The sequence below is a fragment of the Haliotis rubra genome, unplaced genomic scaffold (genome assembly GCF_003918875.1).
Source record: "Haliotis rubra isolate DU_JTF1 unplaced genomic scaffold, ASM391887v1 Scf46, whole genome shotgun sequence".
NCBI lineage: Eukaryota > Metazoa > Mollusca > Gastropoda > Lepetellida > Haliotidae > Haliotis > Haliotis rubra.
Window position 1 is genome coordinate 895,284 of NW_025767146.1, and position 25,844 is coordinate 921,127.

The 25,844-nt window shown below is 39.9% G+C and overlaps 1 protein-coding gene across 3 annotated transcripts in view; it reads left to right on the forward strand.

Moving 5' to 3' along the window:
• Positions 1-25,844, forward strand: part of LOC124290232 (neuronal acetylcholine receptor subunit alpha-7-like) — a 45,707-nt gene that overhangs the window by 2,250 nt on the left and 17,613 nt on the right. Inside the window, exons 1-3 of one of the 3 annotated variants that reach the window (XM_046726945.1) lie at positions 4,957-5,339; positions 17,859-17,934; positions 20,792-21,006. In XM_046726945.1, the coding sequence (XP_046582901.1) occupies positions 17,880-17,934; positions 20,792-21,006 (270 nt within the window). In that variant the 5' untranslated portion in view covers positions 4,957-5,339; positions 17,859-17,879. Of the gene's footprint in view, positions 1-4,956; positions 5,340-11,197; positions 11,587-17,858; positions 17,935-20,791; positions 21,007-25,844 lie in introns of those variants that run through there. The other 2 variants (XM_046726944.1, XM_046726946.1) reach the window with 2 other exon arrangements.

Below are 25,844 nucleotides of genomic sequence, written 5' to 3' on the forward strand. Positions count from 1 at the left end.
TTTCATCGTTTTCTAAATGAATAATGCTGGTGGACTCCCATAGAAAAGACCGAATTACGCGAATAAGTCCTGGCAACTGCGTGAGAACATCAAATGTTTCATCAGGACGATGCACCTGTCTATTGTCGTCATGGCAGGGCGTCTTGAGTATTGCTTCGACCTTGTTAAACAGCCAGATTTGGCACCCTCAGATGTCCAGCTCTTTCCAAACCTGAAGGAAGAGCTGTCTGAAAAACATTCTATATATTGGGTTTGGGGACCACGGATTGGATAATGCTGGAAAACAGTTACCACCAATGTTACGTAGTCCATCATAGTAAGACCCACAGTTAGAAATGTTCAGCCACCCTCGTGTAATTACGTAATTAGTTCAACCAACCATGTGACAATGGTTCCTTCTACAGGACCAAAGCGTGTCAGTCGTGTGTCCTGCAGGAACGACATGTATCGATGGTCCATCCTGCAGAAAACGTAATGGTTGTCGTTCCTGCTGCAGGAACATCTTCTATCAGTGATTTATCCCACAGGAACAAATTATGGCAAGGATTCATCACACAGGAACACTTTGTGTTTATGGTTCATCCATCCTACATGAAAAGAGTCGTCAAGTTTTTCCTCCTATAGGAGGACAATGTGTTAGTGGTACGCCCTTCAGGAACACGTTCTGTCATCAGTTAATCAAACGGGAACACTTGTCTCATGGCTTAATCCTACAAAAATACTTTGTGTTACTGGTTCATTTTACAGGTACAAATTCTGTCCGACATTCATCCCACAGATATACTTCGTGTTACTGGTATATTCTACAGAGTTATCAGTGGTTATTCTTACTTGAACACTTTCTGTCACTGATACACCATTCCGGAAAACTGTGGGTCGGCGGTTATGGGACACTATATATCGGTAGTTCATTCTACAGAAACAATTTGTGCTCGGATTCATCCTACAGGAACTTATTGCGGCAGTATATAATCCTACAGAAAGAAAGTATGTTGGCATGACAGCATCTTGGGAACACAACGCTTGTTTTTCTGAAACACAGCGTGTCTCTAGCTATTTCTGTAACTCCACATCAAAAGCTGAGTTGCAAAACAAATTAGTATAATTGCTTGGACAATCTAACATGAGTATTACAGGACATTAAACGTATAACCAGGTGAAAAAACATTCTTCTTTGAAATTTTCTGTTGGCACGATGTGTGAAGTCGAAATGTGATGCATACGTCTTCAAAGGCAGACTAAAACTCATTAAGTTTCTAACGGAGTAATGCGCCGACCGGCATCCCATAGGATCCTGACTTCACAAAGGGTCTTTTCAAATACATGTACAACAGTTTTCTATTAAAAACAATTACATAAATGATAATCGATGCGTAAATGGATGCACTGTCATCTCACCAAAATATTCAAATAAACAGAACCAAATACAAAATATCTTTGTTTACGTTATCCGTAAACATTTCCTACAGCCACGTGGTAATGTTAGTTCTACAGCACTCCAGGAACAAGAGTACCTGCCGCCATGTAAACAGTCTGTCAGTTAACCCAAAGCAAATGTCCGACTGAATGATATGTTTGGAACTTGGGACCCTTTTGAGTTCGCGTTTATTTCTTCTGGTGATCTGGTCGACACGGGTGACCTCAATCAAAACCAACCCAATATATGTGTTTATATGAATGTGTATTCTACTGATACACAGACTGGTTCGCCCAGCAGCTAGAGAATCGGATACGCATATACCTATACCGGAAGTGAAAGTTGCGTAGCAACAGCACGATAGTTCTAACGGTAAGCCAACTATCCAACTATGTATAGGAACGCCATGGAACCTAATTTAAAACCACATAAGAAATACAGCACTTCTGCTAAACATGTTAGAACTATATAGAGGAGAAAAAAGAATAAAGATCCTCTTTCTCTTCCTAAAAATAAACAAAACGAACATCAAAACCGATGAAAAAGATAACGTAAACTCAAGCAGTGCATACAAAACTGATTGCTGGTGTGTAGACAGTGAAGAAACGACCCAACTGAGGAATAATTTACACTGATGAACAGTTATTAGCACTACTCACAGTGTGTTGGAGACAGCACAGATATCGTACACCAGAGTTTCGCCTACCTAAAAAAGAAGAGAAGCTTACACAAGAATGACGGCACTGTCTAGTGATGATGTTAACCCATCTCTCAGTTCTCTGGCATTTAAGGGTAATTAAATATGGAATAGTGCGGTTCTGTCCTTAGTTAGCAGTGTTGAGTGGGCTCGAATCTCGGATGGGACTCAACCCAATGAAAAGAAGTAGAATATGTACTTCCTGAGAAAATGTAATCCCAAATGTGTTAGATTTCTAATCCCATATAGAGCTGGCGCGTCGTGATATTACAGAAATACTATTCGAAACGTCATTAAATCCATACACTCACTCACTTGCCCCTATGGTTTCGAAATAGAAAAGAGTGAGTGTGAACTTTCATTGCAGCATCACCTAGATATTTCATTATAGTGTACTAGGCATATGGACAGGAACACCTAACCGAGACATACCTCTGTCAGACTGACTTATATTGGAAATGCATTTGACGTGCGTTATGTGTTAGTGTCGCAAATATAACCTTGAGGTATACCTGTAACAGGGTTATGTATATCGACCTCATTCTGCCTATCCGATGATGTGTTGCTACACGCAAAGTTCTCTTTAAAGCTGTTACTTCTAACATCCACACAGATTTATATAGTCCGTCTAAGGTCCCATAATTCCGGTCCTCCATTAGAAAAAAGGAAAACTTTTGTAGCCTGATACATCACGCTCTATGTAACAGCAGTAAATAAACACATCGCAGATGTTGGAGTAATCATATACACATCCCCAACTCACGTAAAGAATACAAAAAGTAACGCGGAATAATGCATAAACAAACGAATCATTGTTGACTAGGTAATTGCGAAACAAATGAGCATGTCCAACTGTTGCAGTGGAAAGTAAAGGTCGAGGTCTCTGAACTGTTGAAATTCAGTCCGGGAAGTAATTAGTGGGTGTCGACTTTCTGAAAGTTTCTAACTTAAATTGGCAGGTACATCCTCGGGCTGTCTGTGATAGGCAGCTCTTCAGAGCAGCGATAGCTTGGAAATGTCACCGGCACACTTTAGGCACCAATAAATGGAACACGCATTCCCAGGAAGAGTTGATGATCAGTACAGGTGCCGGAAACGCTTGATGATCTGTCCCCGTGTTCATCTACTGAAGGATACTCTTGAAAGGTTTCTGGACAATGCTGCGCAACGACTGAAACATATAGAAACATAGAAATCTTCAACAAGATCAAATGTGTTTTTCCTGCAGCTATGGCGCGGTGTACCCCTATTTGTTAAGCCTGCAGATTGTCTGAGGGTTTGTCATACTTTCATATGATCCTTACATAAATTTTCTAACCAGCACGGTGCGAAGTACGCTGAAATCAACCTGAGAGGACATTAAAGGCTAGGGCATAGGGTATGGTGCGTGACATGAAAGGAAGATTGACTATTGGGAAATTGAAATCATCCCTTTTGTGCGGAGACTTTAAGTATCTTAATTTTCTATGCATAGATCAAGGTATGAAACTGATGCCCTGGGTTCCCCCTGGGCGTTTTTAATTACTATGTGAACGGATCTACCGATCAATATTTTTTACAAACGTTGAGTAAAATTAAATTTTCAAGAACAACCCTTTGTCTTCCAGTCAAGTCTGTACGAATTTCATTTATGAAAACCCATGGATCAATATTAGATACATTAACTGTTCATCTTTTTGTTCGAAAAGTTTGGCTCTTTCTCATATTTCTTGAACGTTCGACATATTCATCACAATGCTAAAAAGACGTTTGTTAAAAGTTCGGCAGCACAGTCATGACTGCTATAAGGATGCAGGCCATTGAAAAACATACCTCACACATGTATAGTGTTTAATGTTAATTAAATACTTTGGTATATGCATGTGTCAAGTTTGAATATGCATTTATCTTATGCAAAACATATATCAGATTTGTCACACCAAAGTATATTTTTAACCATATTCAATTACACTACAAATGTCCCCCCACCCTGAAGATCTTGGTTTGACTTGCCTTTAGCAATTTAGCAATGCATGGTTGTCGTAAGAGGCGACAAATGGATAGGTTGGTCATGCCCGCTGACATGGTTAATGCATGACGTCGAATCCCATTTGTTTATACTTATGTTCATGATGTCGATCACTGGATTGTCTACTCAAGAATCGATTGATTTAATATAGACGTCATATAGCTGGAATTGGCGTTAATCCACAAACAAGCGCGGATATATTTGTCCAGTTAGGTTACACTTGTTTATTTTCACATCTGTGTTTATTATACCATATACTTCCAGTATACTTTCCATTAAACGTCATAATGTCCCATCGTGCTTCATATATTTCACATCTGTTTTTATTATACCATATACTTCCAGTATACTTTCCATTAAACGCCATAATGTCCCATCGTGCTTCATATATTTCATGTGTATGTACAATTGTGCCCAATTAATTCAAATTAAATTTCCAATTATCCCAGCTGTATTCACTATATATTCCATTATACGATTGGTTGCACCTCAAATGTATGCAAGGGTATATTGGATATGTAGTCATCTGCATACATTGTGCAGATCCAAAAAGCTCAGGTGAAATTAAGTTCGCTGATGATAAGATATGCATAGTTGAAAAGACCTGTTTTGAAGCCCTGCATTGTCTCGAGTACTGGCGATGTGATGCTTGTAATTTGATTACTTCTTGTTTAGGAAGATAATTGCATTTCGGTTCGTTCTTTATGCGCTTTGAGCTGAAGGAAAAAATGCTATATTTATATTATGGAAGATCGTAGAAGCGGAGAGTGTACAGTGGCTTCGGCAAAGACATCCCCCGAGAGTGTGGAGTATCGATCAGCGTGCCAGGGTGTCAGGATGTGTCGGGAAACTAGGAGCTGTAGAGGGAACGTTTGTACTAAATATAATAGAAGCCCAACACTGAACACTTGTGATGGTCCTAATGTGTTGTGAGGAGACCTCAAGCGAACAGAGCCGTGAGCAACGGTAGCATGACCTGACTCTCGACAATTACACATGAGGAATGGTTCTTGAAATCAGACAAAGTCAGCTGCCCGTCTTAGTATTTGGTACTGTGGACTCTGATAATTATCGGCAAAGGAACAATGTTTGACCTGTTAGCACTGGTCCCCTTGAAACAGATTAGCTCCACCATCAACAGCATCGTGCATATCGACGCCGCTGCCGCTGTTTCGGGTATCCAAGACTGCTGACTTAGCACACACAGTCGTGCCAATGTGGGTACATTAATCCTTCATATCATCAATTGTTTGTTCAATTAATCGTAATTGTCCACTGAAACTGTTATCAGTGGGTTTATGGATGTATAATCGTGTTTAAGTTTCCTCCCTGACTGTAAAGTTGTAGCGTTTCCTTGATTATCTCCATTTGTTGCTATGTGGAACAAAGACAGCTAGCCATCAATCCTGTGTATACCAGACATTGTAGCCCAGGCGATACTCTGGAGAACACTAAATACATTTAAGGGATCCTTACTATACTCTTACGTATTGATAGTGTGGTTAATAGGCTGTAGACTAACATCAACCACAACTGGGTCATGGAAAGGTTCACCAAGGATAGTCGGGCACACGCCAAGTGAAATCTGCCCAGTGGGCTGTGAACAATTGCTGCACAATGGCACTACTCTAAATTGAAACAACAATCGTTAGAAAGGCTCATAGCTCTCATTTAATAGAAGACGACTTGTCCGTTGGGACCTGGGGATGCTGACAGCTTTAGTTTAAATTATTTGAGATAAAGAACCTTTGTGAGAGCTAATGTCAGCCTATGTCACACAAACACTGGCTTACTTCCATGGATAAGTGTCAAAATTCAGGAGGTGTTTGAAGAACTTTTGCAAATAAAGATGGCTGGTAATTAAATAAAAGACAAACATAGCTGCTTCAGTGTGATTCCTAAAAGCACTTCGATCGGGAAAACGTGCAAATATACGTCCCGTGTTTTAGAGCGCTCTGAATTTACGCATCTCGTTCAGTTTAGTCGGACAGAGTTATTTCTGAAGGGAATATAGGATTTTCCGTATGGGAATAGCGATCAACATTGCTTGGATTAATGTCTCCTTACGCCTAATGTCCCCGTTTATTAAGTAACCAAGTACAATAACATTCACTTCTTTGTACAGCGTTCTTTCAGTTTGACCAGCTTCTTGCAGGTCGCCTAATAACACAAAGCGCCCCGCCAATGTAGCCATGTGTGACGTGGGCTGTGTACTGTGTTCCAAGGCGGCCGCTGTCTATATACAGATCCTGTTATGCACCGCAATTGTGGTTTTATATCTGCTAAGACAATTATAAAAACAAACAGAGTAATGGTGCTGTGTGCGATGCAGATCTTGCCAAGGGTAGCACGAAAGCTTTAAGTAACAGAAACATGAGCTATTAGCTCTCTTTCTTGAGTCACGGTTGTTTAAGGCGCGCTCTGTTGGAACACAACATGCTGGAATAAGCACAAGCTGTAAATCCACACACCCACTCGATGTACATGAAATAGTACAGTTACTGGTAAATAGGAGATAACGTTCTCAAAACAGTCAGTGACTAAGTCTGGCAAGAAGGCTAAGCAACGAAAGTTCTTCTTTATGTGTACAACGTATTTGGGTACAATGCTGTGCACATCCCTTTAGTTTGACATGTATATATTTTGTACGTAAATTGCGCCTCATGTATTTTGTCGTATCCTATATAGTATGCATGTTTTTTTCTAAAAGTAAATGAAGTGAGTTGACCGGATCAGTTAATCCGGAGTTTGAATCCCATACAAACTTTAATTATCACTCTTAATCTGTTAGCACCCAATCCGTATATGTTTTGGGCATTAGTTCTTGTCTCCGATGCTTCCTGTCACATCAGCCATTCACGCCGTCTAATAACTAAAAATAATATTCATCGTGGCTATCAACACCATCCGCTCACTCACATACCGCATTATTGTCCAAGGTCGTCTAGAGTGACAAGTTGGAATTAGATGGGAGCTTGCAGCCTATTTCCAACAGCTACTCACCTGGTCTGATGGGTTACACAAATTGCAGTATGCACGCCATGGATGTTTCATTTATTTGATAGATGTTTTCTTATATTTGATGTGAGACCAGCGGTCAGTTTCTACCAGAAATATTTCATATTGGGCGTGACTAGCCAGCAGCAAAAGTGATTTCCAAAGCAAGCATCTGACACTTCTCACCTCAAGGAATATCAACTACATTAATAAAAGTTAGCCAAACTAATCAAGCTGCCCGAAGAGGTCGATATTGCGCCATGGCGTGCCTAAGCTTGTGTCTTCTAATCTGGGCCCACTTGCTCAAAGCAATCTTCGCGCTAAGTCTGATTTACTTGTACTTTATGGCACACTTTGAACAGGCATAGGACTAATATCCTTTGTAATACAGAAAAGTAACTCCCCTACTATGGAATACTCCAGCGAAAATCTTGGTGTTCAGATTTGCAGTGGAGGCTACTAGCATATAGGCGTGAATTGAATCACACTTACAAATCGATTTGTACTAAGATCGGTAGTAACGAATAGTGGCATGTAATTCTCATACCTCAAATCACATTTATTATATACAGGGCTTAGATCGGTAATATAAATGAACTCAGTTACTTTATTACACACTAAGGACAGGCTCAACAATAACATCTGTTTGTGCAAGTGGACCCAAGTGATCTAATAAGCATTGATTTTTTTAAACGGGGGATATTGTATTTAAAATAGCACATTACCGCCTACCATTTCAGCGGCTGGAATCCGAACATTTTGACAAACAAATGTGTATTAATTCATAATTACTAGGTTAGGAATCTCATTAGTTGCACAATACTAAAACATCAGACAAGAGTGATATGTAAAATACCCTCTTTGGTGGATTGGGAATCAAATGTATGGTAATATAACAGTTCATGCAATAATGCGTGACGTTCACTTTCCTAGGCGTATCAACTTTCTGTACATTATTCACCAATTTTTTGGGAATAAGAATCAATATCAGTCATAAAATTCCCGAAGGTACCATTGCGTTTGATCTCTGTAACACTGCATCAGCCTATATACTTGTACGCGTCTCTGACTCTCCCGCTTGAGAGGTTCCTTCTTTGCCAACCAAAGGCACGCACAGAACTTGGGTTAATTGTAATTCATCTTTAATGTTTAATACCCTAGTTCGACCTCTGGAACGGATTTTTTGGGTGAACGTTGAAAGACATTTCAGACCTTGCTCTTATAAGCGACGTGTCCTTCGAAAACTTACTACATGACAAGAATGTGGACTGCGAATCTACTTCACTCGTTGTATCGACTTCATGGGTCCCGATTGGGTGACAATGTCATTTCCGATCTCTTGCTGGTACTGGCGATTACCTTCCATCTAGACCGAAGGCTATGTCTGTTACTTAGCCATCTGAATGTCCTCATTTGAGGATAGCATAATCCACAAAATACGTTAGTTAGAGAGCTATTTCCTTGTCGAATGACTATCTGTTTCGTGTTCTTGATGCTTACTCTCATTTCCTGAACATCTGGTATGATGGCGGTGGTTTGTAGTGTTTGGCTTTTACACATGTCGTTCCATTTTGTCAATAGTCTCCTATCCTGTGGCAGAAGTACTAAGACCCTGTGGATATTGTTATTCCTGTCTAAATGAAGTTAACTTTCATAATTGTACTTTTGTTACCCTGATTTGGTTGAGATGGGCCCTCTTGGACACATAATCAACAATCTCCTTTTGGCAAGAAAACAAATCCTCGAGATAACTGTCAACCACTTTATGAAGAACAAACTACATTATGTGAAGAAAATGCAAATGAAACCAGCCATTAAGAGAGATAAAAGAATCTATCTAACAAATGTAAACTCGGCTGAGTTATTGGCAATTATCGTAACCTACTGACAGGTTCTTATCAGATGGATCGTAACGTAACGTTGCTGCCTTACTCAGACTAATTACTTTGTTAGCGCACTTAGCTTAATTAGTCTGCTGTAACAATATCAGCTCATTGCCTCCAAGTGATTACTCCCATTGGCTCCCCTACCCCATACATGCTTTCAGTGTCTTTATTAATTAACCCGATCTCCCTATACCACTGTGTATATAACTCTCCATATAATTAGGCCTCTCATTCACATGAAGGGGCAATTTTTAACCATGGCATCATTGAAAAAAGGAACAAAATCCACATACGTTCACGTTTGTCTGTCTATCACCTTCTAATGCAAATGAAAGGTCTAAGCAATAAATTGGGTGCAGATATGAAATCCACGTTTAGGTGTTGACTTTTCAGTATTCTGGTTTTGTAATGTTGTTGTTGATGTTGTTAGTTTATGTATTATGTTATCAGTCTTTTCTGGCTCAGGCCATATCATTTATCAAACAGCATGTGATTAATTATATTTATTGGAACTGATTAAAAATATTTACTGTTTTCCAGCATTAAAGGTACAGATAATTCAAAACCCCAACCTGCCCCCAAATAACCAACGATTATCCTCAACTCCCTTAACATTAAATATAATATATCTTCAAATGAATATCACACGGTGAGCACTTAGTCATTCGGCAGTATGCCACTGAGGCTTTAAAACATTCTGGTACCGTTGCATTGCTGATACTTTGAAGAGCATAGTGACCAGAGAATACGTTGTGGCAATACTTAACACGGCCAGCCATAACACCTCTGAAATCTATACAATTTACCAGTACGCCTGGGTGAAGGTGGTATGCTTGCAACAATGTAGCATGGCATCTTCGAATCTTGTTTTTGTGCCTGGAACAAAATGCCATGCTAGAACGTCAACACTTGTACAACATAGCTGCATGTTGAGTTGAATGCTATACAGTCTCTTTGAACCTGTAACATGTGTGAATGAATAAAATTGTCAGTAAACGCCAGAGACGACAACGGGAACCTGTTTAAGAAAACCCAGTTGATGGCTGTCGAAACTCATGGAGTTATAATTGAGTTAACATTTTACATTGAATACATGAAAACCTCAAATCATGTTACTTTTACTATGTAGTCAGGAGCAGTGGATATGAAATATTTACCGCGACATAACTCCCGAACTAGTCAGCATGTTGTGACCTATGCTGTATCTTCGTGATAGATCAGTACATCCTGAGCTCAGACGTTGGCTAGTTCTCCGAAGACGCATTGTTCAGCCACGTAAGGAACGACCACCTGATCCATAGACAAATTTACAAATGAGCATGCCAAAGTGCAACGTTGGATGTGATAGTCGGTCAACGCACCTGATGAGCTGACCAAGAGCCAAACCAGAGCTAAACCAGAGCAGAACCAGAGACGAGCCAGTCGATGAAATCCCACGGTCGACGCCACATACTGTCGACGCTACACCTGACTGGAAGTATGTTCTGTATATGCAAAGCCAAAGAACAGTCAGTAGATGCAGCCTGTGTGTTGTCTCAATAACCCACTTAGTCTCCACGTCTCCAATATTGTTCAAGCGAGTAGTAATCATCTCTTGGAAGACTCAGTGTTCATGTTGAGTTGGAGTGCGCTGAAACGAACCGTTGGAGATACGTCACACCTGCTACTCTTCAGCTATCTTTACACGTCGTGCACCAAGCAAGCGATTACGAGCACCGCTTGATCATTTACCGGAATTCAATGTTTCCGCAGCAATTAATTAAAGAAAATAGGACGATTAAGTTGAGATTATTACCAGCCATGCCAAATGCATTAGTTTCATAAATCACACCAGTCGTTAAATCAAAATCTTCTAGCGGCATATTCGTGTAGCTGGTCATAAATGATTATTTCATAAAGAATGATACAAAGGAACGGTTTTTTAACAAATCATTATGCGGCGGTATTCTCCCAAATATAGCTGAATGATTAAAGTTCCACTGATACCCACACATACCATAGAAGTAATTTGAGCTGGATATAAGATTACAGCCTGTAAATCGATGTGGACGGGGATATCTTATGTGGCGATATAGGAAAAAGCAGGTTGTGGTAACACTTGCATGCTGTATTGAATAAACAGATAGCTGCACGGGCTGATTGGGTATAAATATGTGATAGAGTGGGGGCAATGAATGCGGCCTGCGCAGTGGCCAACGTCGGGGCTGGGTGTACTGGGTTGTTCGTTCTCCCTCCCACATAGCTCCATGTGCCTGGCAGTTGATGACGCGCACAGGTGCATAGGGAAAAAGTTTTGTGATAAGCTCGCTTGTGAAACTGTTGGCTGGTGCGGCACCACTGGGCAAGAGAAGCGAAGCGCTATCCAGCTGACTCTAATGTTGAACGGGCGAGAAATGAACAGGTAGAGAACGCTGGAATACCAAGCAAGGGAGGCACGTATATGCACCACTCAGAGACATGTTTCCAGGCGGTAAATCGCGGGAGAGCCAGTAGCAGGAGAGTCGGATACACCTTGACGCCACGTGGAGACAGAAGAAGCCCACGTTCTTCAAGTTGACCGCTGCCTCGCATCGATATCTAGGTTCGTATGTAGGTGGTTTTCTCGAGTAGCTGACCCTGCTTTCAGGTACCGTACACAATCCCGAGTCATGCATGTGTTTCGCATCCTCAGCCACATACTAATTTCATTTTGTGGCAATTATTTAATGCTAACTTAAAGTTGGCTCGCGAGACCGCTTGTGCACAGCAGAAAAAGCGACGGATCGATTTCCATATTGGCCAAACCAAACTTAACTCTCGCTGCTAAGTCATTAGCTATATTGATGTATTCGCACAGGTGAAAGTATTCGCAAAGATATCTGCTTGCTTCGAGTACCCAGAGGGTGTTTTGATGGCAAGAGACGACGAGTATATCTGGAGGAATACGTCAGATCGTCTTGGTCATTTACTGGAGTATTTCCACCGGTTTAAATAGTCGCCTGGAAGAGGACGGTATTATTTTGCCGCCTATGTTTCGGCACAAACTCATCGATCAAACCTAGTTGACGTAAAAGGCCTCAGCGAGCGCGTCAATAGTCTCAAGTTTGAGGTATAATATATTCCGAGTGTTCGAAAATCCTCAAACCGGGCTGTATCCTGTCCTTTATAGAGAAAATCGTGGAGGTAGGAGCGGTATATCAGGACCCCGGGGGAGGGTAGTAGACGGGTGAGGGGGTGACTGAGATGTGGGGGAGGGTGATCATATGGAGGGGGTACCTTCACTCCAGCACATTCCTTCGCTGTAAATAACATATTACCGTCGTTCGGATTTTTCGCTTTTTACACTTTACTCAGTTAACGTAATGATATTTTAGCTATGAGAACGCTATAAATTCCACAGCTAACTATCCCACGGTACGCCCAATCTTGGTAATACTTCACTCTACTTCTGACAACTCGCTGGAGAGACGTAAGTTATCTGTAACTTACTTTTGTATTTGTTTATTTTTGTCACAACGTTGTGGAACGTGCCCCAGTTGATCGTCGTCATCACCAGACAACAACCATTCTCGATTATCTGGCAGCAGATACCATAGGTTGTGGAGGCAATGGCATTTAATCTACACCTTATTTAGTCATCCCCTGACCTACCATAGTCAATGACAGCTAATCCATAATCTACTGTATATAACAATGTGTCAGTTAATCCACATGCTAGCATCCAGTAAACATTATCTGTAAATCCAATTGCTAATCTTTGATTAATATTGTATGAGTTAATCTAACTGTTGAGCCTAAATTATTGTTCTATCAACTATTCATTTCGCTATGCTGTTTATACATTGTCAGTTAATCATTCTACTTTTCATGAATATTGTACTAGTTAATCCAGCTGCTGACCTTACATGAACCCTTTATACGTTAACCTACCTGCTGACCTTATATACTTTGTCAGTTAGTCATATCAATGTAACTGTTAATGCTTATATACTTTGTCAGTTAGTCATAATATCAATATAACTGTTAATGCTTATATACTTTGTCAGTTAGTCATAATATCAATGTAACTGTTAATGCTTATATACTTTGTCAGTTAGTCATAATATCAATGTAACTGTTAATGCTTCTGGTAGTAAACATTCACTACACATGCTCTTTATCTTATTTGACTAAACTAAGTATTATCATCGGTGATACATACTTACACTGCATCATTTAGTAAGTCTTCTAACCTGTAATGAATTGCATGAGTGATCATCCATCTGTTGACCTTTAACCCAGTGTGGTAGTGAATGCATGCACTGACCACTAATACCCTGTGTTAGTTAATATACCTGCCGCTCTGTAATACATGTTGTATGTATATAACGTTAGAGCAACAACATAACCTGCAGGTTAATCTCTCTGTGAACCTGTAACACATGGTGTCATGTAATCCACATGCTGACCTCCGATAATGCAAAGCTACCTACAATACAAAGTGCTCGTTAATTTATCTAATCCATTATGCATTGTTAGTTGGTCCATCTGTGATGCATTTTCTTAGTTTATCCATCTCTTAACCTATTATACATTGTGTCATTTAATCCAATTGCTAGCATATATATAACAGTGTATGGGTTAATCCATCAGCTGCCCTGCAATGCTTTATGTGAGTTAACGCACATGCACATCGTGACCTGTAATATTTTGTGTTTATTAATCCATCTGCTAATCTGCAATGCTTTGTGTTAGTTACCCCATATACTGATCGTGACCTGTAATGCTTTGTGTGAGATAATCCATCTGTTGACCAGTAATACCTTATGAGCTAATCCATCTGCTTGCCTGCAATACTTCAAGTAGTTCTATCATCGTTCTCGTTTCTGCATTAGTCCATGCTTTATACAGATTCAATGACAGAAGGAGAATATGTTTAGTTAGTTAAAAGATTAACCTCGTTTTTAATTTGAATGTGAAGTATTTAACATATAAATCTGAAATAACCACCATGTTAAGCATTTTTCATTTGCATATAATACAATTACCATCCAGATGTGACATTTTTCGTTTCTATGTCATTGTTCATTTAGAGTGCAAAACAGAAACTGCTTACAATGGTGCGTGGGCTGGGATATTCCAATAACCTCCCTTCCTGCTAAGATAAATAAGCTGTAACTGAGATAAATAAAATCTGTTACATGCCAAGTTATTCTGTAGTTCAAACCAAGTGTACTCTGATCTAGGCTAATTCATATATAAATGGACGTAATGTGCACTTCGTTTCCAGGGCAAATTGATCCGTGCTAATATCTACATACAGATAATGTGCAACCCATTCTGAAGGAGCATTGATTGCTACTAATACCTAAATAAATGCACGTTGTGTGCAGTTCCTTTCCAGGGCAAATTGCTTCTATCTCAATGGATATGTAAGTGCGGGATAAATGCAGTATTGTCTCAGGGCATATTGTTCTGTGTACAACACACACGCACACACAAAAAACACCCCAAAACAACACACACAAAAAACACACACAGCACAGCAGAACACAACACAAGACGCGCACACACACACACACATATATATATATATATATATTCATACATATACACATACACACACAGTCTGCATCTCTTTAACAGGGTATATATTTTATATCACATATATAAACATATACTAGTAATGTGATCCGTTTTTACCCAGTTATACCAACTAAAATACGTTTTCTTTCAAATGGCACACTTCTGTGCAAAACACATACACAAGTAAGATACTGTTCTTTCCAAAAACAAATGATGTTTTATTGAATCAACATATAGGAGAAGGGACAAGACCATTTCCTTAATCAGAAGTAATGTCTACTGAAACAGAGTCCACGGTACGATTCTGATCAGCTTATGTGCCATGAATCACTAACAGTTGACAGCAGTGATGATGCGAGAACTGTGCTGTGCCTTCTCAGGGTAAATGGTAATCTATTAACTAATTTTTAACTCGTAAAGTAATTTGTAGTTTTTCTATATTACAACTGATCGTCTAGTCACTTACAGAGCATGCGTGTGTGCTAAATATCACTCTGGCACAGCTTGTCTACATCTAGGTGTTTATTCTTCTAGTCTCTCTGTAGTGTTCTATGTATATATACTGAACCGCAAAAGAAACGCAAGTTACTATTTTCAAAACATACGTTCCAAATGCATTCCTTTTAGGACAACAAAGTATACCATTATAGAACCAAGCATTCGAAGATGGTTTTGCCGTTGTTGCCGCTGATTCTTGACCATATCGCCCAAACGCAATCATTTTCATGTTTTTCGTGTTTTTTGCATGAAGTTTTTGTGTTTCACGCAAAAATGCGTGCATTTCACTCCAGTTTGAAGCTTTATAAGGCAGGTCGTTCAAAAAACACCATAGAATACAAAATTGACTGTGACAACGCGGAGAAAACATGCCACGTCTAACTGAACAGCAACGATGAATCGCCGTTGGAATGTTGCAGACCGGATCCACACCAACTAAAGTGGCCAGGCACTTCAGATGTCACGTGACAACAATCACAAGACTATCCGCAAGGTATCGTCAAACCGGTAATGTTCCAGACCGACCACGTTCAGGACGTCCCAGGGTAACAACGCCAGCGCAAGATCGTCACATCCGGGTTACTCATCTGCGTAACCGACAGCAACGAGCAACACAGACAGCTGCAACCATTCAAGGGCCACAACGTCACATCTTTGCAGTCACTGTTCGTCGTCGTCTGAGGGCAGCAGGGATCAGATGTCGCCGTCCTTACGTCGGACCGATTCTGACGCAACGTCACCGCCAAAATCGTTTACAGTGGGCGCAACAACACCAGCGTTGGCGACGTCAACAATGGCAACAAGTGTTGTTTTCTGATGAGTCCAGATTCAACGATTAAGTGTATGGAGACGACGTAATGAACGTTACGCCAACTGTTGTGTTGTGGAACCTAACCGCTGGGGAGGTGGAAGACTCATGGTATGGGGTGGCTTCAGCTACCACCACAGAACACGTTTACACGTGTTTCGTCAACGTGTGACTGCTGTAGTCTACAGAGACCAGGTCTTTCAACTACACGTTGTACCGCTCTTCCAGGTCCAACCTCAGCTCCAGACGTTCCAGCAGGACAATGCTCGTTCTCACACTGCACGGATCTCTATGGACTTCCTCTGAGGGAACAACATTGCTGTACTGCCCTGGCCCTCTCTGTCCCCGGATATGGCACCAATCGAGCATGTGTGGGATGAAATTGGTAGACGGATACAGACAGCTGCTCAACCTCAAAACCTTAGAGATTTGGAAGCCATATTGGTCAGGGAATGGAATCAAATTCCCCAAGCCTTCTTTCAGACACTTGTTGACTCGATGAGACGTCGTTGTGCTGCCTGCATTGCAGCCAATGGTGGTCACACGCGCTACTGATTGACACACTGTTTCGTGACATTTTTTGGTGTGTGAGGGTGGAGTGATAACATATGCTTTTACAGTAAACTTGAGTGTTGTTTTCACCGGAGATCACGACTCATTTCTTCAACAATCACTTGTCTGTTGTTTTTTCGTAGTGTTAAGATTGTTTGTTCCACAGATTCAGAAATATTGACATTTCTAAATCAACTTGCGTTTCTTTTGCGGTTCAGTATATTTGTTACTGTCACTGTTTCTAATGTGGTGTTCTATATATGTATATGTTGCTGTCCCTGTCTTTTTTTGTAGTTTTCTGTGTATATATGTGTTTATCCTCCATGTCTATCGATGTATAATTGCGTCCATACCCATGAAAATCTCTCCTGCAGTACCATGTGTATGAATGCTTCTATCCCCTGTCTTTAATACAGTGCCATGTGTATACATACACGCCTCCACCCCTTGTTTGTCCTGCGGTGTCTTATGTACATATATTCATCCTTCCAATCTATCCCGCCATTTCATGTAAAACTACATCCCCGTATTTAATCTCCAGTGTTCTGTGTAGATGTGTTTAACATCACGTATGCACATGTAGCTTCCGATGTATATAAATGTTAACCTTCTGTCTTATGTAGAATGGCCGGGGTGGGTCTGCTTACATTTCTACTGCTTATGATATAGCGGTCTGTGCAAATTCCCCCGAGCTGTATAGTTTACACTGGCTCAAAGTGTAATCTCCTCTTGTCTCGATGAATCTCTCTATGCCTTGTTGAATGTTCTTTTTCAACCAAAAGGCGTTTAATGTTCTCATTATTGACACCGACTGTTTCATTGCACTCTGAAATAAACACACTACTTTCACATTACTTTAGTATCACTTGCTTGATAACGGTGTTAACATATTACACCGAAATCTATTGCAATAAAGAGGTTGTCTAACCATAAAACATATTCCTCTTCAACATAACAGCTTCTAAATGCCAGTTACAGAAAATATATAAGGTGTTAAAGTGTGATCTAAGTCTGATGGACTATTTCACAAAGTTCAAATTTCAAAGGGATGATGGTCATTGATTGTGGCTGGGGGCTAGTAAGTCTGGTCTGTGTAAAGGTTGGGAGTTTGGGAGTGTAGCTGCTGTTCGAAGGAGATGTCTGTCTGTGAATGTGATTTGGGGTATGTGAGGTGTTCGAGGTAAAATGTTGCATTGAGACTAGAACTACAGGTACGTGGGATGTTCCGATGGAGCCTCTGCGATGCAGCACGTGAGACCACTTGAGATGTTTGAAGGGCGTGCAATACTACCTCTTTGTCTTCAGTCGCTACTCAACAAACACTGCAGTTTATTGCTAATTTAGTAGAAAGAAAAATATGAATATGAAAGGAAGTTATTTCTAATGTAACAGATTTAATTGTTTATCAGAGATTTGATAGATTCACTCACCAGTAAATGTCTGTTTTTCAGAAACAAGCCGGAGGAAGCAACATGGACGTGCACCATGCCATCTACTGCCTGGCGGTTGTGGTGCTGTCATTAATCAGTAAGTTTTAACCATTCTTCGCTTAGTATCACACACTAGGTAGGCTTACAATTTGATGCGGGGACGCAGACGGCGTATAGCTCTGCACAGTTGCGTCCCTTAGATGTTGTAGGAAACAAACGATCATGGTTTCGGATCCCAGAATCACAATGATCAATGTCTTGGTTTGTCTTGACCATATCCATACTCATAGGTTTCATGAATGAGGTGAATGTCTATCAGTTCGTGCATCCCTTCAGGCTTTCATCTACATCAAGTCGACATGCGGTGATGTAAGTGAAAGCAGCTTTAACTCACTCACTCACTTTGATTGTACATGACACTTACAACGTCCCTAAAAGTTTCCTCATCACGCCATGTCAGACATTATGTGCACTCAGTAATCATGTACTGTGGTATAATGATACATATTGCTGAAAATCATCACTAAATTATATTTGTCAACGCTCATCACTCTTGCTTGACAACGGTACAAGAATCTGTACCGAAACGTCGCACTGACGAAATAAAGAAGTTGTTATCCAGAAAAACATTGTTCTATATTATACGTCACAACTTCTAAAATGCCACTCAAACAAGTCATCTGTAGATGCTGATTGGGAGAAATTATTAACGATCTCATTAACAAGCCGACTTTCATTTCTGGAATAATCGTGGTTGAGATAAGACCCTTTCTTTCCATTTAAATTCCACCCCGGGAAGATTCTTTCTCAAACTGCCAAAGCAACTCTGTTATAATTTACAAAAAACGACTGCGAACGTTATGAACTGGAGTACACATATTTATTGACGATTTCTGAAATAATTATGCCGTCACTTGGTATATAACCTGGAGAGCCAAAGAGAGGATACTTATATTTTTTATGAAAGATCTGTTGCCAAATTTGATTATATCGACCTAGCAATTACTCATTCCTGAAACACTTTGTAAAAAACACGAGGCTGGCTAAATAGTGTGTAAAAATACATTGGTTCAATGCAGACTTTGGAAACAAATGAATTGTAGCCACTTGTCCACTACCATGGCTGAAGTATTGTACATTTGTGCCAATATCTCTGATAAACTCTTCCAGCGGTTGTATATTATGCGAATGTTTTAAAATTTTACATTCAGATATAGTTGACAAAATAAACTGAGTGCTGACAGTTCATTTTTGGATATGATCACGCTAATTTCATATTTCATATAAAAAATAATCCATCATGAGGTATAGTTTCGTTTGCTCCTCAGAATTTACAACATTGTATTTTTCTTAAATTTTAAAAATAATTTTATCTCATGTAATATACATTCACAATGTTGAGATAATTATACACACACACACACACACACACACACACACATATATATATATACAGACACACACATATATATATATATACACCTATATATACATATATATATATATACATATATACATATATATATACACACATATAAATACACACCATATATATATACATATATATATACACATATACACACACACACATATGTATATATATATATATATATACACATATATACACACACATATATATATATATACACATATACACACATATATATACATATATACACATATACACACACACATATATATATATATATATACACTTCTTAGTACAGTTCATATATATGCACTTATTAAACGTTCCTCCATGTCATATCCTAACTGTAATATATACACTGTCTATTCTTCAATACCCTATAATCGATGTGACACACACAGTATGTACTCCTTATCATACAACGCACACATTACTACACTCAGCTTCAAAAGTGTCAAAACCAGAGACTGCTCTCTCGAATATCTGCCAGTGTGACTAAAATTACATCAAGGAATCACAACATATGTTCTTTAAGTTTATGGAAGAACTATCAAGGGCCTTTTTCCTATCATTTGAAAGGTGAAGCTTGTTTATACTTCAAAACATCATCATGGACACGTGTTTCAGAATCATTATTGAATAGTGATGACACCAGGTGTTCGCGAAATGAAAAGAAACGCTCTACATCCGCCACTCACACAGTGTTCATGCAACAACTCTCTCACGTCTCCATGATGAAGATCCCTGAGAGCATTTGTCCCCTGCAGCCGGACACGGGTTAAAGGTCTGCATCCCCCTAATGGTGGCTGCAGGTATTAAGGAATACAATCAAGCGTCATTATCCTGTCATTTTGCTGTGTTTTGAGCAGTCACGTTCCGATTGCATGGGACGTTGTTCATGTTTTGAATCAGAGGTTACCTGAATATGTTTGTTTCAGGTTGTGTATAGAATAGCTAGAATATTGTCTGAGGGATGCTATGATGTACTTACAAACTCACTCACTGAGTCATGATATTACAGTAGCAGTACAGTTTCATGCATTCCGTGACATTTAGTTATGAAATGTCACTGGCAGTCAAGTCTCTTTCAACTTGAACCATAGATTCATACTATTATTACACGACAGGAGTAGTCTTATCTGCGTAAACAGTTCTTCTAGTTTTCTTTATGCTTTTAACACTATACATTTCACGCCACACACCTTTTCCCCACTTAACCGGCTGTGTGAAGCTTACGAAGGATCTCAAACGGATCTACACAGTTCCAGTGTCACTACTATCCTCAATGAATGTTCTTACACAATGATTGAAAAACCTGAAAGTCTCCAACTGACATGTAGAATGTTTTACAGCACGGTGTGTGTTTCTTTCAAAGTAGGATCTTGAGTGTTCTAGTGAATAACTAAATAACTAAAGCCATATCGCAACGTTCCGCAGGCAGTTCGAGAGGGACGAGGGATAAATATGAAATCTCGTTGCTGACAAATATATGAAATAATTGTTTTTCTTGTTTCTTCCTCCCCAGCTACTTCCAGCGGTAATCGTGGAAGTGACACGCTCTCCTACGAAGACCAGCTTGTGAAGCAGATCCTGCACAAGTATCGTGTACGTGGAAAATACAGTCGTCCAGTTCGGCATTTCAACGACACCCTGAAGCTTTGGTTTGGTATACAACTGACGCAGATCATGGACTTGAACGAACAAGATCAGATACTGACGCTGAACGTGTGGGACGTATATGTAAGTACAAACAGGATGACTGAAACAGACAATATGTCTGTCTGTCTGTCATGCATGCATGCATGCATGCATGCATGTCTGTCTGTCTGTATGTCTGTCTGTCTGTCTGTATCTGTCTGTCTGTCTGTCTGTATGTATGTATGTATGTGTTTGTGTTTGTGTATCTCTGTGTGTGTGTGTGTGTGTGCATGTGTGTCTATAATTATCTATAATTGGTCTAAGGTGTTGCCAGTGAGCATACAGGATCTACGTTTGAAGGCACTGCTGAGGAATTGATACCAAGATATCTCGGAATTACTATGTATACATGTGTGTAGGCTGGACCCACTGACAGTACATGCCAACAATCTCCAGGTTACATACATGATAAGTTGAGGAACTGAAACTGCACATCTGTTGAGGAACTGGCACTCAACAAAAAGTGCACATCCATATAATGATTTGAGGCACTGACAACAAACAGAACGGATTTGATAGGGTCACATTTGAATGAATGAAACACAAAGACAGTTTGTAACTAACCGCTTTGCTGGAACTTGAAGCAACGCAGAAACCTTGTGTGTAACCGACCTTCCAGAGCTACACATGTTTTGCACTGGCAACAGGTGTGAAAGATCAAAATACCAGAAGGGTTGAGGCTCTACCCCGAAATATCAAGTTTCTAAAATAGTTGTAAGATTGAGACCCTAGCCCAATATATATATAATCTCTATATATTGGGTCAGGGTTTCAATTTTGCAAGTAGTTTAGGAACTATATATACAGTGTTTATACTAAATACAAAGGGTATAACGGCGACCAGAATATATCCTATAGATGCCAGGGGTATGTGGACCAATACTATATTAAAGACCATGTTCTTAAAAACTTTTTATAGTTTGCTACTTAATATTCAGGTTGTAACTGAGTTTATTTGCGCTATTTCCTTCATTAGTATGATAATAACATTGTAATGTATGACCAAAATAAAACAAATAAAGATAAAAACAAACATTAAAAAAACACACCTACAAACGTCAGGGAATATCCAGCCTCGACTATGTGCCAAAACAGGCTCTTGTGGGCGCAAAAGGAACAGTACATACATGGATAATTAATGATCAGTGATGCCACAAGGTGTTCGTGGATAGGATAAGCATATCCTGCCTAGCCGGGAGCATCAACACTGGCACAGTTTGTATAACAGCAGTACTCCTTCATAAGACCGCGGCATGAGGTTTTAGTTCTGTGGACTTCTATCAAACAAAAAATATCATCAGAACGAAATGAATGACCGAGTTGTTGGGTTATCATTATAAAATTATGATGTATCTCAGGATGCAGTTAGCTTCAACAAGAGGAGACTCATGTTCATTGCTATAGTATGATGCTTGGCCATCGAAATGTACATTTCCCCGGCAATGTATAAGTGATGACTTAGATGAACTGTTGGTATATGATGATATGCTAGTGTTAACTGAGGACATACACAGGATCAGATACACTGGGTTCACTATAAGTTGTCACACAAGTGTCAAATATATACACACACACACACAGGCGAACCCGTTAGTGACACACAAGTAATGAAGTATAAAAGCAAAACGATACAAACGGTAGCGACAAACCATTTTCTTAAGAAATCTCTGCTAAACGCATACTTGTTAGCTGCATCCCAAGTATCAAATTACGATAATACCACGTGTTCGAGAAAAAGGTGAGCACTCTGCGTATCCTGCACCCTTGGTGGTGCCAATTACACACACGTGCAAGGAAAAAATGCAAGTAAAATGACTTATGAAAAAAATCAGGAATATGTGATATAAATTAAAACAGGCTATTGCTACAGGCTATCGGGCATATTTATTTTCACTGACTCGTCAAACTGGGAAATGTCCTCCACATGTCTAGCATGAAACGTTATGGAAGCTTTACTGAAGCTTTGAATGTGCTAATTTTGATTAAAAATCTTTTGAGAAAGAAAAGAGACAGTATATGCTAGATTGTAAAAAGTTGGAAATGTACACACCAGACAACAAAGTATAGGCGTTAGAGTATGCTCAACTTAAGGTAGTAATATGCTAGATGTGACATATGGGTCATGCCAGTTCATATAGTTATCACCATTAGGTGATATGCTCATCATAGCATGTAAGTATGATACACATATAACACATGTAACTTTCGCGATATATGTGGTGACATACACGTGATGACATGAGAGATGACATACCACTGACGGCATTCAGTGATGACATGAGAGATGACATACCACTGACGGCATTCAGTGATGACATGAGGGATGGCACACCACTGTCGGCATTCAGTGATGACATGAGGGAGGGATGACATACCACTGACGGCATTCAGTGATGACATGAGGGATGACATACCACTGACGGCATTCAGTGATGACATGAGGGAGGGATGACATACCACTGACGGCATTCAGTGATGACATGAGGGAGGGATGACATACCACTGACGGCATTCAGTGATGACATGAGGGAGGGATGGCATACCACTGACGGCATTCAGTGATGACATGAGGGATGACATACCACTGACGGCATTCAGTGATGACATGAGGGATGACATACCACTGACGGCATTCAGTGATGACATGAGGGATGACATACCACTGACGCATTCAGTGATGACATGAGAGATGACATACCACTGACGGCATTCAGTGATGACATGAGGGAGGGATGACATACCACTGACGGCATTCAGTGATGACATGAGGGATGACATACCACTGACGCATTCAGTGATGACATGAGGGATGACATACCACTGACGGCATTCAGTGATGACATGAGGGAGGGATGAAATACCACTGACGGCATTCAGTGATGACATGAGGGATGGCATACCACTGACGGCATTCAGTGATGACATGAGGGATGACATACCACTGACGGCATTCAGTGATGACATGAGGGAGGAATGACATACCACTGATGGCATTCAGTGATGACATGAGGGATGACATACCACTGACGGCATTCAGTGATGACATGAGGGAGGGATGACATACCACTGATGGCATTCAGTGATGACATGCTAGTGATAGCGTATAAATATATATGCATCATTTATAACATGAAAGAGATGTTCGAAGTGATGATTTGTGAGTAAAACTGAGGATATGTATGCGATGATATCAAGGGATGCGATACAAGTGATGATTTGTGAGTGAAACTGAGGATATGAATGCGATGATATCAAGGGATGCGATACAAGTGATGATTACATATGTGGTAGTGACAGCTCAAACATAATGGCATATAACTAAATTATAAATGGCGCCTACTTACAGATATACAAGCTATAGTATGATGACATGTACGTTCTAGCATGAAAGAGCTGTGCGGGAAGCGGTGATACGTTACTGTTGACATAACATTAATAACTCCCATCACTGTTCTTTTTGCCCCCAGAGGAATCATTTTTGGCATATAAGCAAGAACATTCTCTGGCACTGACCTTTTGAATTTGAACTTAACCTTTATGCTAAAGGTAATTTGCATATACAATTAGATATCTCGTCACTTATTATCACTGGTAATCGTCTAATAAATCTAGTTAGAGCTGTAAAGTACATAGCTTCTTGTATAGAGGCAGGTATGTTGGTTCTTATAATCCGACAATTTCTTGTCATTTCATTTCTTGTACCAGTAAAGTGGAAAACATCATCTGGCGGAACAAATTAATAGGGAGCCAGATATGAGTGTACATCAACACGTGTTAGGTAAGAAGTGGGCTGGTATACTTACCTTCGTGAGTAACACATGAAGCGTAGAGCCAATGTACTGACTGACTGAATTCATGTACATACCAGATGTGACCAACATGCTTTACAGTAGTGGATCCTTCACTCTCATGTCGTTCAAATCATAAACTACCAAAACATAACACTGTTGCATCGTATACTTTTCAGGGCTAGTTTTTTTTGATAGACTGGTGAAAACATTTAGCATACATAAATCACCAAAACATAACACTGATATAACATATATGTGAGGGTTATATTTTTTTAGATAGACTGGATGGCTGTGGATACATTTCCATGCAAACTCTACCAAAACAAAAAATCTACATGATGCTAATACCTGCATCCAGACTCGGGATGATGCGCTTACGTGTGTGAAAAACAGAGTCGCATTTCCTGCCTCTTTCCAATAGAAATACACTTTGAGAGACATCAAACCCTTTGGAGTTTAACAGCCTCGTCTGCGAGCAACATTTATAGGCCTTAAGATATTCATATTCAGATCTCTGTTGCAAGAAAGGGAACAGAGTGCAAATAGTCTCATAAACCAGGCAATCAATATTAAAATCAACATTTAGAGGCGGCAGGCGCATATCATACAATTCATTGAACACGAGAGACGATTTTTATCATTTTCGATTCTGGATGACATTGAAAGATTGCCCAATGTACGCATGTCATTGGTTGTCATTTATGTTTTTGGTACTAATCGGAGGAATATATTCACCTCGTTCATCGTGATATGACGGACATACAAATAAGAAGCAAGACTTGCTCAAATGCATAATTTGTAGTATTTCCATAAAGAATCTGTGAGAAGTTTACCTGATCTTGCTCGTGAGCCACGGCATGTTACACGTGACTTTGGTGGTATATGCCTGTGGTGTTCATGGTTGTGTAAGGTAGTGGATGTATGATGGAGGTCCGTATAAGGTCCGTAGTGTAGATGGTGAAGTAAGGTCCGTGGTATTGATGGCAGAGTAAGGTCCGTGGTGTTGATGGCAGAGTAAGGTCCGTAGTGTAGATGGTGAAGTAAGGTCCGTGGTATTGATGGTGAAGTAAGGTCCGTGGTTTTGATGGC